The following is a 16752-nucleotide window of genomic DNA, read 5'->3' on the forward strand; positions in this document are numbered from 1 at the left end:
TGCTTGTGTGTGTGTGTGTGTGTGTGTGTGTGTGTGTGTGTGTGTGTGTTTTGTTTTTTGTTTTTTTTTTTTAGAACTGCTTTCTGAAGCAAGTTTTCAAGAAGCTCTTCAGGAAAGCATACCTGACATTCAAGCACATGAGTGGGTACCACTGTGGCTTCTGCGATATTCAGTGATTGTTAAAAGTAGAGGAATTATCAAATCAAAAGGCTACATTATACAAGCTAAAAGAAGGGGTTCTTAACCAGGATCCATGATCATAATTTACTGACTTTGTATTTTCCTAGCTTATAAGATAAAACTGAGATGTGTAAAAATCTAGTTTCTGCCTGTAAATGGTTTCATTGAGGCAGATATCCTTTTAGTCATATTTGACATTATTTTGTCTGTCAAATGTCAGTTCCTTTTCTTTCCTCCATACCAGTTCACTCACATGAGCCACTATATTGTTTGCATTAAACTATTGTTCTCTAATTGAAATTGTCTGTAAAGAAAATACTTGCAATATATTTGTTCCTTTATTTTTATGACTTAATAGAAATCAAGAAAAATGTTGGTAGATATATTTTGGCCTAGGCATCAGGGTAATATATATACTTATTTTTTATTTCCAAAAAATAATTCATTAATGCTTCTTACTCTCTAATATAACTAAGCAATTTAATAACAGTTATTAAAACTGAAATACTGGAAGATATTTTTCTGTTACTGATAATTATATTTCAGAGTAACTGGAGTAGCCAGGATCTACTAGTAGTGTAAATAAAATTCATTTCTTCAATACATGAATGGAAATTTAAATTTTTATGTGTCCTTGCTTATAGCTTAGCTATGATGACTTAACCTGGTATTCTTGTGCTGTCTTTTCTTTTGCTATTGTCTATAAAGATAAACCAAAGGAGACTGGAAGCATTTGAAATTATTATTTGGGGGTTTTATAAAAGCAACTACTATCAATTTCAGATTTTTTTTTCATTCTTAATCCATCCTTAATATTTTATTACTCATTCAAAATATATTCTTGAATATTCAAGAAGTATTGAGGTTTACTATTGCTGTGCACTGTGGACTCTGGAGACAGCATGGGGTACGGTGGGTAGAGAGCCAGGGATTGAAAATCAGTTGAGTAAAATATGTATGATATGTGTTCCCTACTAATAACTAACTAAAAGCCATAAAAGGGATGAAAAAAACTTTTAATTGAGGGCCAAAGTTGTCTATTTAGACAACTTTGAGATAGGGTCTTCTTAACTATGTATTTAAAAGCAAAACAATATAATCAGAATTTTAGAGATAGAAGAGACTATAGATCATTTAATACAATTCCTCAGTTTAAGAACAAGAATATAGCAAATAAATAAGCTGCTAGCTTTGTTGTATATGAAAGGTCTCCTTAATACTATAAATTCATTTCTGTAACCAAATAGTTTGAAAAATTCTTTGAAATACTCTTGCATCTCAATCATTATCTTTAAATCATGGGCATATATAAAACTAGTTTTGCTCAAGTTTTTTCAGCTTACAGAAAAGAATGAGATGCAAGCATTCAATATGCAGAGTAAATACACCAGACCCTTTTCATTACTAAGGTTTTTTGTTTCCTAGTTGAATAATTTGAGCGTTAGAATTATCATGTGAAATCAGCTGACTTAACCTACAAAAACTTGTGTAGACAGTGAGTGTCCTAAATAACCTTTATATTAATTGTATATAATGTTATTAACTATATATAGTTAATTTTTTATTTGAAAATGCACAACTTTTTTTCATATAGCATGAGTTTTAAACAAATGCTCATTTTATTTTAAGCCTACACAGTGAAGTGATTGAGATATTTTAAGACAAAACTTTAAATATCACATTTATTATTTTTTTAAAAACTTCTACTTACAGAAATGGATTGTTTGAAGGTTTATTTTGAAAATGGAAAAACCTTATATTGTTAATGTAGTCAGACTTAAGCAGAAGCATTTTTATGTTCTTTTTCCCCTACTATTGATAGAAAAAAAAAAAAGCAAGATTATGGATTCATTTTATGAAAGGGATCATGTTCGGAATTTTTCCATGATTTTTTTTTATCACCTCTGTACTCTGAATTTCTATTACTGAATAACTTTATTAATTTTTTAAGGGTTTATAATTTTCCAGATTGATGTTCAGATGATCATTTTTCATGAACCATCAGAGTGGTGGTTACTTTTCAAATATTTAATTTAAGAAATTAATGTTTTAAAAGCCAGAAAATAAAGAACAGTAATATTACCAAATGATTGCTTAAAACTGAAAGCTAAGTTATCAGTAGTATATGACACTTATGTTTTCAAATGACCATGACCTGAGGTAGAAATAATTTATACAACTGGGGTTTTTTTTCCCCTGGTCAACATGAAAATAAGTTGCAACTCATTACATTTTCAAAATACACTGGCGCCTTACTTTAACACATGTATTGGAATGTATTTGGGATTTGTTCTATGATGAGTCTGTCATGGATTCTCATCCAAGAAATTGTAGTCACCAGAAGAGCCAAGGTGTCTTATAAAATATACTTGCATGCAATAAACTCCAAAGACCACATTGTGCCAGTACACCAACAGAGTGTCCGTTTAGGGATGGCTAGTACTAGAACTTGAATCACAGGTAATAGCTAATAGTTTTTCAGTTCTCAAAAAAAGAGAAAATAAAATGTTATCTTGTCTATTTTGCCTGAATGGTTCGGACTTTTTCCGATTTCACAGCCAAGTAGTAACTGAAATAAATCGTGTTTTTCAGGTCTAAGGCTCATTTAATTGTCTTTTTAAAACAGATTTTCTTTGTAACTTTTCCACCTAGTATTTTCCATATTTGGGGATGTAAGCAATTGACATATTTGTTGTATAGCAGCTGACAATTCATCTTTCTGCCAAATGTTCATTTAGAAAAATGTGAAGCTCTTTTAATGAGAATTTAAACCATTTGGGTCATTTGTGTTTTTATACTAGAATACACCCATTTATGAATCTGAAACTATTTTTTTCATAATTAACTTCCTAATGTACCAGAACTTGCACCTTTTGTTCCCATAAAGTTGGGGATGGTATATGTCAATTTTGATTTTGAAAAATATGTAACATGGCTTTCATTAATATTTTTGTAGTTTCTAGGAGAAGTACACTTAGAAAGGGAATTAGATAATTTTACTTTTTCTTATGTGTCTCTGGTGATGTACTGTAAAGTAAAAGCAAAATATGAAACATTAATAAAATATTTATAGTGGTTTTAATTTTACCTATATTATGAGTTTAATTAAAATAAAATATGAATTGTATATTTTTTGAGTTGTTTCAATAGTTGGAAGCATTCTGGAGTACAATACTGATTTTGTACTATTAGAGCTCGAATTGGTTATGATTTGAAAATAAATTGTGAGTAATTTTTTAAAATCCAAAGCCATAAAGTTATTCATGCATTAATTCACTCAACAAACATTTATTGTCTATGATGTGCCAAGCAGTGTGCAAGGTGCTGCAATACATAGATGAAAAACAAGCTACCTGCAAGGAGCCTATCTGGGGAAAGAGAAAAAGAAAGAGAGAGAATGAATGAGTGAGAGAGTGGGCGGGGGGATATCTGCACATGAATGAGAGCAGTAGAAGGCTGCATCTGTGAATGATGGAAGTGGTGAAGAGGATTTAGTTGAAGGAAGTGGGGTTGGGGAGCAGGGCGAAGACAAGAAGGACTTCCTTGAGGAAATAGCCTTAGAGTTGAATCCCAGGACAAGGTGTGAGTGGGCATTCTTTGCAGAGGCCCTTGTTTGTCTGGTTTGTAAATACTATGCCTTTATTGAATGATGAAGTAGTTTGCATATAAACTTAAGAGATTCAATGAAAACACTTTCTTCAAAAGCTTGTTCTTATTAGATAGAAAACAATGGCCTTTGTTGAGACAAGATTAGGTAAAGTTGGAAAAGTCACATATTTAAAAAGAGACTAAAACTTCCCAACTCGTCTAAATACATTAAGATGTGGTGACATGTATAGTTCCAGTACCAGAGAAGTTAAAACCTTTATTTGTATTCCTCAACATGACTAAATGTATAAAATGTCATATAAGATTTGATGTGTCTATTAGTCTATTATTTTAGGAAAGTTCATGTTTTTCAATAAGCATTACTTATTTTTATTAAGCTCTGTTTTCCCTGTTTCTTAGCTCCCTTTGCCCACTGCTCACACTACGCATTTTTTAATGTAATTTTATTTAAATATATTCACACACCATACAATCCATCCAAAGTATACAGTCACTGGTTTACAGTATCACCACATAGTCGTGCATTCATCAGTATAATCAATTTTAGAACATTTGCATTACTCCAGAAAAAGAAATAAAAAGAAAACCCTAAATATCCAATACTCCTTATCCACCTCCCGTTATTGACTCTACCAAATTTTAAGACTTAAAATAAAGGTAAATTAACTAAGACAGTGGCCTATTGTCAGAGGTAGAAATATAGATCAATGGAACTGAATAAAACATCCAGAAGTAGATCCATACAAACATGGGCAACTTTTTTTTTTTCCATATAGCTCAGATCAACAATTTCTGGTATTTCCTTGTAGCTATTCTAATACACTAGAAACTAAAAAGAAATAACTATATAATGAGTCAGTAGTAATAATCATTTGTTAAATCCTGATTTCTCAGTTACACCACACTACCCAATTTAATTTCACTTTTTCCTTGTGTTAGTATGTCTTTAGTGATTATTTCACTGAATGTCTATGGGGCAGTAAATTTTCTAAGTCCTATTTATCTGAAAATGTCTTCATTCTGTTTTCACTCTTATATGATCATTTGACATTATAGAATTCTAATTTCCCAATACTTCCCCTCAGCATCTTAAAGATCATATTCCATTGACTTCCAACATATATACTCTTGCTGATGAACATCTATCCTTTCTCTCTGGTAGCTTTTTCTTTCTTTTTCTTTTTAGTGAAAATTTTCAGTTTATTTTGATGTGAATGGAATTAGAGCACAGCAAGAAAATAAAAATTGCAGTACATTTTTACTGCACCTATTTTGAGAAATACACATTTTGTAATATTCATTTTATACTGTAAATTTGAACGTGACAAAACAGCTAGTTATATTCAACCATTTAGAACTGAATCTACCACCAAACCAAGACTAATAAAAAAGGAATTGAAAAATAGAACATGCCTGTAACTCTAGTGGTCGGACAATTACATGGCCTTACATTTAGATACTATCAAAAGTACTTTTAAATTTAAAGCTTAAGTTAGGCCTGTGATATTGGCAGAACTGGCAATGTTGTCCCTCATTCCAGATATGGGATCTAAAGTTTACAGAGGTTAGGTAACTTGTTCAGGTCACCTAAGTGGTTAGTAGCAGGATTTGGACTAGAATCTGATTCTTCTGACGTCTAGTGCTGAACCTTTCCCCCTAAGAGTAATCACCTAAAGGTGCAGTACAGAAGAGTTCCTGTATTGAGCATAAATATGCATACGGGCAAAAAGAATTAGCTGAAGTCTGAGTAAATCATTTACTGAAAAATTATTCAGCAGCTATCTTAGAAGCCATTGCTTTGGAATCAGATAGACTCAGGTTCTTATCTCGACTCCACCATGACTACTTGCATGATAACCCTGGACTAAGTAACTAGCCTCAGTTTCCTTATCTGTAAATGAGCCAAGATATGTAAGAAGCTTAGCAAGCATCTGCTACATAACAACCCTTGCTAAATGTTAGCTAATGTGACTAGTAATATTTTTAAATATGCAGTTGATGTTGTGATTACTAAGGACAACTTCAAATTGTAACTGTTAATAGGAAACTGTCAACATATTTTCTTATTTTTGGTATCCAGAATTTTAACTCTGTTCTGTAGAAAAATCTGTCAATTGTTTTGTCACTAAGAAGAGAACTTAATACTTTTAACAGTTGCAAACCACTCTTCACCCCAACTGTGGCTACGACACCTTTTGTTTTACAGATGTGTTGTAGTTGTATTCATATTTCCCAGTGCTGAGATTGAGGATGCCAGATAGCTAACCTATTGTTTTTCGTTCTTGTTCTATGCAGTTTGCAAAATAGCCCAGATGAGAGGTATGGTGAGAAACTAAAAATAACCCCTCAGGGCAGCAGAAAGGAGATGACAGCATACTGTTGATGTTAATAAGAGGCCATAATTATCACAACAAAATATGTAGTGAAATAAATAGTTCAATGCATATTTGAAAACTGTCCCAGTATGTGTGGTTGTGAAAATACGCCAAAATTATCTAATCATTTAATAAGATTATTTTTATAAGGGCAAAACATGTTTTTTTTTTAATTTTTCTAATGAAGACATCATTCCTGAAAATACAAATTCACAGAAATCTAGAGGGAAAGTGTCACAAATTTTTCACATGGCTTATGAATAAAAGAGAACTATTTTCTCACGATATTTTTTTGAGCTATGAGCTAGTGTTGTGCTAGCACTTTGGTGAATTAAAATCTGCATTTTCATCATTTAGACACTGAAATAAATGGTCATCATTCATTCAGTCTTTCTAAACATTTTATTTAGAATCTGTGTGCCAAGCAGTACTATAAGCAATGTTGTGTTGAGAGTTAATTCTCCAGGGGGCCACCATCTCAGCGTGTCTTGCAAGCAGAAGTACTGACAGCTTTTATTCTAACCTCTTTTCAAGCATGTTTCCCTAGCAAATAGCTTTGGAAGATAGAAATAGCATCTCTTTCTGGAGCAAAGGCCGAATTTGTTTATCTTCCACTATAATGAAGAGAATGTCTTCCTCCATAGACAAGTTTGCTTGCAGCCCAATCATAAAAGATTCAGGTTTCCTAAGCATGGTTTCTCTCCTGTTATGTAACTGACTACATGGGCAGACAACACCTGGTTCTCGTTGTGTCATTCTGTGAGAATTGGGGATTGGGGTACTAGTGGAAGAAAAGAATACTCAGACTACTGCAATAGCTAAGACCCAGGAATCTTATATCTTTTGTCAGCATCCATGAAACTGGTAGGCCAACTTCTTAGCTTTCTAGTAGGATAAAATATCAGACCCTTCACAGTCCTTGACATGTACATACGGTGGTAAATAAAACAGGCAAAAGTTCTTGCCCCATGGATCATTTATGCAGTGGGGAAGGATCAATAATAAATAAGGAAAAAATATAGATAATGGATGTTGAGGAAAGGAATTGAGAAACCCAACTAGAAAAGGGAATGCTGGGGGATGGGGATGTAATTTTCAATAAGTGGTCAGGGAAGGCCTGACTGAGATTTTTGTTGTTGTTTACTTTGAAAACCAACTTCATTCGGGTATAATTTATATATAAAAATGCACCCATTTTAAATACACAACATGATGAGTTTAGCTAATGTAAACACCACCCTACTGAGATACATAACATTTATACTACCTCCCAAAACTCTATCATACCCTTTGCTGTCAATCCTCCCACCCCCAGACAATTGTTGATATGCTTTTTGTCATTGTAGTAGGCCACCTCTAAGGTGATTGGTCCCCAGTGATCCCCACCTCCTGGTCTTCACACTCTTAATGTAATAACCTTCCCTTGGGCATGGGCTGGACCAAAAGTAACTTGCTTCCAATAAAAAGAAGATGGCAAAAGTGATGGATGTCATTTTCAAGATTTGGTTACAAAAAGTACTTTGGTCCCCCGCCCCTCACCGCTGCCGTCACTGCTGCTGCACTGATAGCGGGTACCCAAACCTCAGTGTCCTCAATTCATTCTTGAGATTCCCCTACTCTCACCTGTCCTCACGGATGAACTTCAGGATGTTCAACTCATAGAGATCAAACCATTTCTAAATGGTAAGAATGGTACACGAAACTTCCAGTACTTTGTCAGGAACATGACATAGAAACAACTTACAGTATGGTCCATGTTACTATAAGAGGCATACTGAAAGGAATAGACTGTTATTCTGACATATCACAACATTGGCCTCAACTATAAATCATGTTTCAATGTGTTCTAGTTTGCTAATGCTACTGGAATGCGAAACACCAGAGATGGATTGGCTTTTATAAAAGGGGGGTTATTTGGTCACACAGTTACAGTCTTTAGGCCATGAAGTGTCCAAGGTAACACATCAGCAATCAGGTGCCCTCACTGGAGGATGGCCAGTGGTGTCCAGAAAACCTCTGTTAGCTGAGAAGACACGTGCCTGGTGTCTGCTCCAAAGTTCTGGTTTCAAAATGGCTCTCTCCCAGGATGTTCCTCTCAAGGCTGCAGTTGCTCAAAAATGTCACTCTTAGTTGCACTTGAGGTATTTGTCCTCTCTTAGCTTCTCCGGAGCAAGAGTCTGCTTTCAACGGCCATCTTCAAAATCTCTCATCTGCAGCTACTGTGCTTTCTTCAAAGTGTCCCTCTTGGCTGTAGCAAGCTTGCTCCTTCTGTTTGATCTTACATAGTGCTCCAGTAATTTAATTCAGACCCACCCTGAATGGTCGGGCCAACGCCTCCATGGAAATTATCCAATCAGAGTCATCACCTGCAGTGGGATGGGGCACATCTCCATGGAAACACTCAAAGAATTACAATCTAATTAACACTGATAGGTCTGCCCACACAAGATTACATCAAAGATAATGGCATTTGGGGGGACATAATACATTCAAACTGGCACACAATGCATTCTTTAACTTTGAGGATATGCAAGAGATCACCCAGCACTTTGCTGTTTGTCATGTAGATGCCGCTGGCCAGCAGGAAGATGCACCCCCTTTCCCAAACAGGGTACCAGTACCCCACAATGGATGAGCTGTCTGAAATGGTGCCTGCTGTTCTTACCCACTTAAATGTGAAAAGCATCATTGGGATTAGAGTTGGAGCTGGGGCTTATGTCCTCACCAGATTTGCCCTTAATCATCCAGAGTTTGTGGAAGGCCTTGTGCATATTAACATTGACCGTGGTGCTAAAGGTTGGATTGACTGGGTAGTTTCCAGACTCTCAGGCCTGACAACCAATATTGTGGACATTATTTTGGCTCATCGTTTTGGGCGGGAAGAATTGCAAGCCAACCTGGACCTGATACAAACCTACAGGCTGCGTATCGCCCAAGATATCAACCAAGAAAACTACAGCTCTTCTTGAATTCTTATAATGGACAGAGAGAACTGGAGCTTGAAAGACCCATGCTAGGCCAAAATGATAACAGAGGAAAAACTTTAAAATGTGCCATGTTATTGGTAGTTGGGGACAGTTCACCTGCAGTTGAGGCTGTGGTTGAATGCAACTCTCGCCCGAACCCTGTAAACACAACTTTGCTAAAGATGGCAGACTGAGTCAGCCTAGGAAGCTCACCAAGGCCTTCAAGTACTTTTTGCAGGGAATGGGCTACATACCAGCTGCCAGCATGACCCAGCTCATCCGATCACGAACCCACTCAACCTCAAGTAGCATGAGCTCTGCAGAAAGTCCCTTCAGTCAGTCTGTCACCAACAATCAGTCAGATGGAGCTCGAGAAGCCCCTGAGACTCCTGATGCCACTGACAGACCCCAGACCATGAAGGGGTCCTGCAAAGCAGATGCCCCTCCCCTGGATCATGCAGGTCCAACCTTCTTCAACCCACTACTCCAGAATACAACATTTCATCCAGCAAACTAGCATCTACTATCTTTAACTCATGCATGGCCACTGAATCTCTCTCTGGCACCTTCCCACTTTTTTGTATGTACCAAGAACCACTTCCTTGCTATTACTATAACATTCCAACATTTAGCTGATCAAATTTCCATATCTTCTGTGAACTCTTTTTCTGTGCTCTCCCCAGTATGTATCTGATAAGATCTTTGATTCCCAACTCCGTGTGTGTGAGCATGCATGTCCATTTTGTGTGTGCATAGTTCTGTGATTTTAGACATGCTTTCTTGTAGAGCTTCTGCAAAAAAAAGGGTGGGGGACTTTTTTTTTTTTTTTTTTTTTTTGCATTTTCAATAGTGTTTTTAGGGGAAATGTACGGAACCAATTTCTAGGTAGGGTAAGCTCTGCATTCTCTTTTGTTTCCAAATTGGTCAACAAGATTTGCAAAGTGACTTCAGGAGAGAGCAATACTGGAGAATGTGGAAAGTCATAATTGCTGTTTGGACCTCTGGTTATTGTGACAAATAGAAAGGTGCCTGTTATACAGAAAGGCAAGCAGGGTGGCCAGCATCTCCTTCTGTCTAAATAAACTCATACTATTCTGTAAATAAAAAGGAGGGATAGATACATTCTGCTAGAGGCTCATGAATAATGAGGCTTTAATGCAATATGGAATTTTCCCCAGAGAGTGAGTGTGGCCTAATTACTAGACTCTTTAACACAGAAAGGTAGAAAACAAAATGCCAGACCTCTCCTTTGCAGGGGTGAAATTACTGTCACTGCAATGTCTGGTGCCACTTACCAAACAAACATCTGTAAGAAATGCCTCCCAGGTCTTGATGGAGAGCTATTCCATTCCTCAGTCCCAAAAAAAGGAGAGAGGTAATGACCTAAAAAGTATATAGTTGGTGAGAAAATGGGTGGGAGAAGAGAACAGGCATTAACATATATCATATTTAATAAATGTAGCCTTGATTTCAGTAGACTTAATGGAAGCTAAATTAAGTTGATATTGAACTCATTTCAGAGAAATTGTTAATCTTGTGACCTCCTTTTTGTGGGAGGGAAGGAACCACTCTGAAAGGGCAGCCCTATCCATATAAAACTTTTCAGCCTCTCTATTGTGTGAGGGGGTCACAGCCAGCCAGAGGTTATCAGTAGGAGGAGGCTGAAAGAACCGTGAAGACCAGCTGACACCCTGCAAGGGTCCAGCTCAGGGCTCACAGTTCTGAATCTGGGAAAGGGGCTTTTCCGACATGATCTGCTTTCTGCTGAGATAGGCAATATGTCCCTCTGCCAGAATATGACTTTTTACAGATAATTAAATAAAACTGTGTATGTCTCATTGTTAAAAAAAAAAAGTACTTTGGTTTCCACATCTTTCTTACTTGCTCTTACTCTGTTGCTCATTCATTCACTCCATGGGAAGCTAGCTGCATATTGTAAGCTGTCCTGTGGAGAGGACTGTTTGCCAAGTAACTGAGGTCCTCAGTCTGACAACCTGCGAGGAACTGAATCCTCCCAACAACCACATGAGTGAACTTGGAAGCAGATCTCCACTCAATCAAGTTTTCAGGAGACTGCAGTCCCAGGTGACACTCCAATGACTGCCTTTGAGAGAATTGAGGCAGAAGCACTCAGCTGAGCCATGCCCCTATTCCTGGCCCACAGAAACTGAGATAATGTTAGTTGTATTAAGCTACAAAGTTTGTGACAATACAATTGTTTTGCAGCAAGATAACTAATACAGTCACTATAGATTAATTTTGCGTGTTCTAAAATTTTCATGTAAAGGAAATAATACAGTAACTGTGTCTAGCCTGTTTCATTCTGCATACTGTTTTTGTGATGTATCTATGTTACCATGTGTATCAGTAGTTCATTCTTTTTTATTACTGAGTAGTACTCTTTTGTATGATTAGTCCACAGTTAATTTATCCATTCAATTGTTTATGGACATATGGGTTGTTTTCAGTTTTCAGCTATTATGAATAAAGCTGCAATAAACATTCATATAAAGGTCTTTTAGACTTCTGGGAAGAGAGTGGAGTGGGTGAGGTGGAGAGGGTTTCTCTTCCATGAAAGAAACCAGAGAGGGGCTGGAGGATGCCTGGGTCAGCAGTTTCGGGGTGTGACCGGCCACAGAGGGTCACTTACAGTACGTAGTGGAGACGTGGGGGAAAAAACAAAAAACAAAAACATGGAGAGACAGCGCCTTGAGGGACACGGTGAGTCTGTTTGGCTGGAACCACCTCCTGGGACTGGCAGCGGCAAGATGGTCACCAGGCAAGAGAGTGAACAGCAGCTCTCCACTCCCGTGCACCCACCTTGGCAGTTAGCTGGGGAGGTGAACCTCCACAGCCATATGGCCAGGAGCTCCTGTAAGGGAACGTAGGGGGCAGCATTTATTCTCCTCACATGGAAGTCAGGGGTGTGCACCAGCAAGAAGTGGGCATAGGAGAAGGTGACATTCAGAGGCATCAGGAGCCACTTCCACACCCCAGATGCTCACAGGCACACAGCAGGCAGGGAGTGGGGCAGGTTTGTGCTGGAGGGTGCCCTGAGCAGACTCCCTGCCAAACTGCATAGGGCCTGCATCACAGCCTGAGGGCAGGTAGTCCCTAGAGCACATGGAGAACTGGTGCACTGATTGGTTCCTCACCTGATTTGGACCCCACCCAACACATAGGAGAAGTTTGGAGAAGACCAGCTAGAGAGTAATAGAGGCTCAAGAGCACCACCTGCTGGTAGGATAGGGAAACTGCACTCCAGCAAGCTGTAGGTCTGCCAAATTATGTATAAATGTTCAAATAATCCTGCCTTTCTCAAAATAACCTTATCAACATGAGCAAATGCCCCAAAGCCAACAGAAAATCATAAAGCACTTGAATAATCTAGAAGATATGGACAAGCCAAAGGAACAAATTAAAAAGCCAGAAGAGACTATTTTGAGCAATTAATTAAAGAAGTACACACAAATCTCCAAAACAATTTCAATGAGATGGCTAAAGATATAAAGGACAACAAGAATAATCTAGAACAGAATAAAAAAGGATTTGAAAGAGTAAATTTAAAAATACCAGATCTTATGGAAATAATATTTACCAAGAAGAAATAACAACCAAAAATGTTTATGCACCCAATCAAGAAGCTCCAAAATACATAAATTAAAATTATACTAGAGACAAACAATAGCAGATTTGAAGAGATAGAAGAAAGAATAGGTGAACTCGAGGACAGCAGAATTCAACACAAATGCACAAAAGAAAAAATGGTGAAAAAAAATAAAAAAGTTTTAAGTGGATATCAGGGAAAAGATGGACAACATGAAGCTCACAAATATAAGAATCATTGGTGTCCCAGAAGGAAAAGAGAAGAGTAAAGGGCTAGGAAGAATGTTTAAAGACATAATGGGGGAAAACTTCCCAATCTTTCTAAAAGACATAAATATGCAAATCAAAAATGCCCAATGAACTCCAAATAGAATAAGTCCAAATATACTCACTCTGAGACATATACTGATCAAATTGTTAAATGGTGAAGAGAAGAAAGTTCTGAAAGCAGCAAGAAAGAAGCAGTTCACCACATACAAGGTAAACTACATAAAACTAAGTACTGACTACTAAGCAGGCACCATGGAGGTGAGAAGGCAGTGGTCTGATATATTTAAGATCCTGAAAGAAAAATGAGAAAAGAAAAAAATATATATATCCTGAAAGAGAAAAATTTCCAGCCAAGAATTCTTTATCCAGCAAAGCTCTCTTTCAAAATTGAGAGAGAGTTTAAAATTTTCACAAACAAATGCTGAGAGAATTTGTTAACAAGAGACATGCCAGGCAAGAAATAATAAAAGAAGTTCTACCAGCTGAGAAAAAAAAGAAAGGAGAAAGAGGTCTGGAGAAGGGCACAGAACTCAAGAGTGTTAGTAAGGGTAATGGAAAAAAAAGAGAGAGAGAGGGAAAAATACATCTGACAACTGAAAATTAAAGGATAAGATAGATTCAAGAACTCCGTTCACAGTAATAACTTTGAATGTTAATGGATTAAACCCTTCAATTAAAAGATACAGACTGGTAGAATAGATTTACAAGTATGACCTATCGATATGCTGTTTATAAGAGACTCATCTTAGACCCTGTGACCAAAGAGACTGAAAGTGAAAGGATGGAAAAAAATATTCTACTCACACCACACCCAAAAGAAAGTAGGGTTAGCGATACCAATATCAGACAATATAGACTTTAAAAGCAAAGATGTCATAAGAGACAAAGAAGGATACTCTATATTAATAAAAGGGACAATTCACCAAGAAGAAATAACAACCAAAAATGTTTATGCACCCAATCAAGAAGCTCCAAAATACATGAGACAAACATTGGCTAAACTGAAGGAAGCCATAGACATGTCTACAATAATAGTGGGAGATTTCAATACACCACTCTCTTCCATATGTAGAACAACTAAACAGAGGACCAATAAGGAAATCAAGAAACTAAACAATATGAAAAATGAGTTAGATTCACAGACAAATATAGATCATTACATCCCAAAGTACCAGGATATACATTCTTCTCTAGTTCCCATGTAATATTCTCCAGGATAGATCATATGCTGGGGTACAAAACAAGTCTCAATTAATTTTAAAATACTGAAATTATTCAAACCACATTCTCTAATGATAATAGAATGCAAATAGAAATCAATAGCCACTAAAGACCCAGATCTTTCACAGATATATGGGGGTTAAATAACACAGTCCTAAACAACGAGTATGTTAAAGAAGAAATTGCAAAAGAAATAGGCAAATATCTAGAGATGAATGAAAATGAGAACACAACATATCAAAACCTATGGAATGCAGTGAAGGCAGTGCTGAGAAGGAAATATATAGCTCTAAAAGCATATATCAAAAAGCAAGAAAGAACTAACTGAACAACTGAAGAAGCTAGAGAATGCTCATCAAACTAACCCTAAAGCAAGTAGAAAAAAAGAAATAACAAAGATTAAAGCAGAAATAAATGAGCTGGAAAATAAAAAGACAATAGAGAGAATAAATAAAACCAAAAGTTGGTTCTTTGAGAAGATCAACAGTATTGACAGACCCTTAGCTAGAATGACAAAGTCAAAAAGAGAGAAGACCCAAATACAGAGAATCACAAATGAGAGCAGGATAATTACTATGAATCCTGAAGAAATTTAAAAAATCCTAGAGGATACTTTGAACAACTGTATGTCAACAAGCTAGACAATTTAGAGGAAATGGACAATTTATTGGAAACACATAAACAATCTGTATTGACCCAGGAAGAAACAGAAGACTTCAACAAACTGATAACAAGTGAAGACATCCAATCAGTCACCAAAAGTCTACCTAAAAATAAAAGCCCTGGGCCAGAAGTCTTCAAAGGGGAATTTTACCAAAATTTTCAAAAAGAATTGACACCATTTCTGCTCAAACTCTTTCCAAAAAAAAATTGGAAAGGAAAATAACAAAACAAAAAAAAAACCCAGGAACATTACCTAACTCATTTTGTGAAGCTAATATCACTCTGATACAAAAGCCAGATAAAGATACTACAAAAAAGGAAAACTACAGACCAGTATCCCTAATGAATATAGATGCAAAAATTCTCAACAAAATACTTGCAAATCAAATCCAAAGGCCCGTTAAAAAAATTAAACACCACAACCAAGTGTGGTTCATGCCAGGAATGCAAGGGTGATTCAACATAAGAAAATCAATTAATTTAATGTAATACAACACATTAACAAATCAAAAGGAAAAAATCAAATGATCATCTTGATAGATGCAGAAAAAGCATGTGACAAAATTCAACATCCCTTTTTGATTTAAAAAAAAAAAAAACTTCAAAAGGTAAGAATTGAAAGAAACTTCCTCAAGATGGTAAAGGACATATATGAAAAATCCACAGCCAGCATAGTACTCAATGGTGAGAGGATGAAAGCATTTCCCCTAAGATCAGGAATGAGACAAGGATGCCCACTATAACCTCTATTATTCAACATTGTGCAGTAAGTTCTAGCCAGAGCAATTTGCCAAGACAAAGGTATAAAAGGTATCAAAATTGGAAAAGAAGAAGTAAAACTATCATTATTTGCACATGATGTGATCTTACATTTGGAAAATCCTGAGAAACTGATGACAAAGCTACTTGAGCCAATAAACAAATTGAACAGAGTGGCAGGATACAAGATGAATGCACATAGTAACGCTCCTATACACTAATAATGAGCTAACTGCAGAGGCAATTAAAAAAAATATTCTATTCACAATAGCAACTAAAAAAATCAAGTACTTAGGAATAAACTTAACCAAGAATGTAAAAGACCTCCATACAGAAAATTACAAAACTTTACTAAAAGAAATAAAAAAGGACCTAAATACTAGGAAAGATATTCCATGCTCATGGGTAGGAAGGCTAAACATCAAGATGTCAATTCCACCCAAACTGAGCTACAGATTCAATACAATTCCAATCAAAATCCCAACAACCTACTTTGAAGACTTGAAAAAGCTAACTATCAAATTTATTTGGAAGGTAAAGGGGCCTCAAATTGCCAAAAAATCCTAAAAAAAAGAATGAATTGAGAGGACTTACACTTTCAGACATTGAAGTCTACTATAAAGCCACAGTGGTAAAAACAGCATGTATTGGCCAAAGAAAGACATATTGATAAATGGAATCAAATTGAGAGTTCAGAAATAGACCCCAGATGTATGGTCAACTGATTTTTGGTAAGGTTCCCAATCCCACTGAACTGGGACAGAACAGCCTGTTCAAAAAATGGGGCTGGAAGAACTGGATATCCATAACCAAAAGAAAGAAAGAAAGAGGATCCCTACCTCACACCCTATACAAAAATTAACTCAAAGTGGATCAAAGACCTTAATATAAGAGACAGCACAACAAAACTCTTAGAATATAATATAGGGAAATATCTTCAAGACCTAGTAATAGGAGGTAGCTTCTTAGACCTTACACCCAAAGTACATGCAACAAAAGAAAAAATACATAAATGGGAACTCCTCAAAATCAAAGCTTCTGTGCCTCAAAGCACTTTGTCAAAAAAAGTGAAGAGGCAACCAACTCAATGGGAGAAAATAATT

General features: G+C 36.4%; 1 protein-coding gene and 1 pseudogene across 3 annotated transcripts in view; both read left to right on the forward strand.

The window, feature by feature from the left end:
* The window catches only part of GCLM (glutamate-cysteine ligase modifier subunit), a 30623-nt gene extending 19042 nt beyond the window's left edge, over positions 1-11581 (forward strand). Inside the window, exon 7 of one of the 3 annotated variants that reach the window (XM_037826603.1) lies at positions 11057-11581. In XM_037826603.1, the coding sequence (XP_037682531.1) occupies positions 11057-11106 (50 nt within the window). In that variant the 3' untranslated portion in view covers positions 11107-11581. Of the gene's footprint in view, positions 1-74; positions 3429-11052 lie in introns of those variants that run through there. The other 2 variants (XM_037826605.1, XM_037826602.1) reach the window with 2 other exon arrangements.
* On the forward strand, positions 8553-9936 carry LOC119527010 (annotated as a pseudogene).
* Positions 11582-16752: the final 5171 nt, after the last annotated feature.

Source organism: Choloepus didactylus, chromosome 2 (assembly GCF_015220235.1).
Source record: "Choloepus didactylus isolate mChoDid1 chromosome 2, mChoDid1.pri, whole genome shotgun sequence".
NCBI lineage: Eukaryota > Metazoa > Chordata > Mammalia > Pilosa > Megalonychidae > Choloepus > Choloepus didactylus.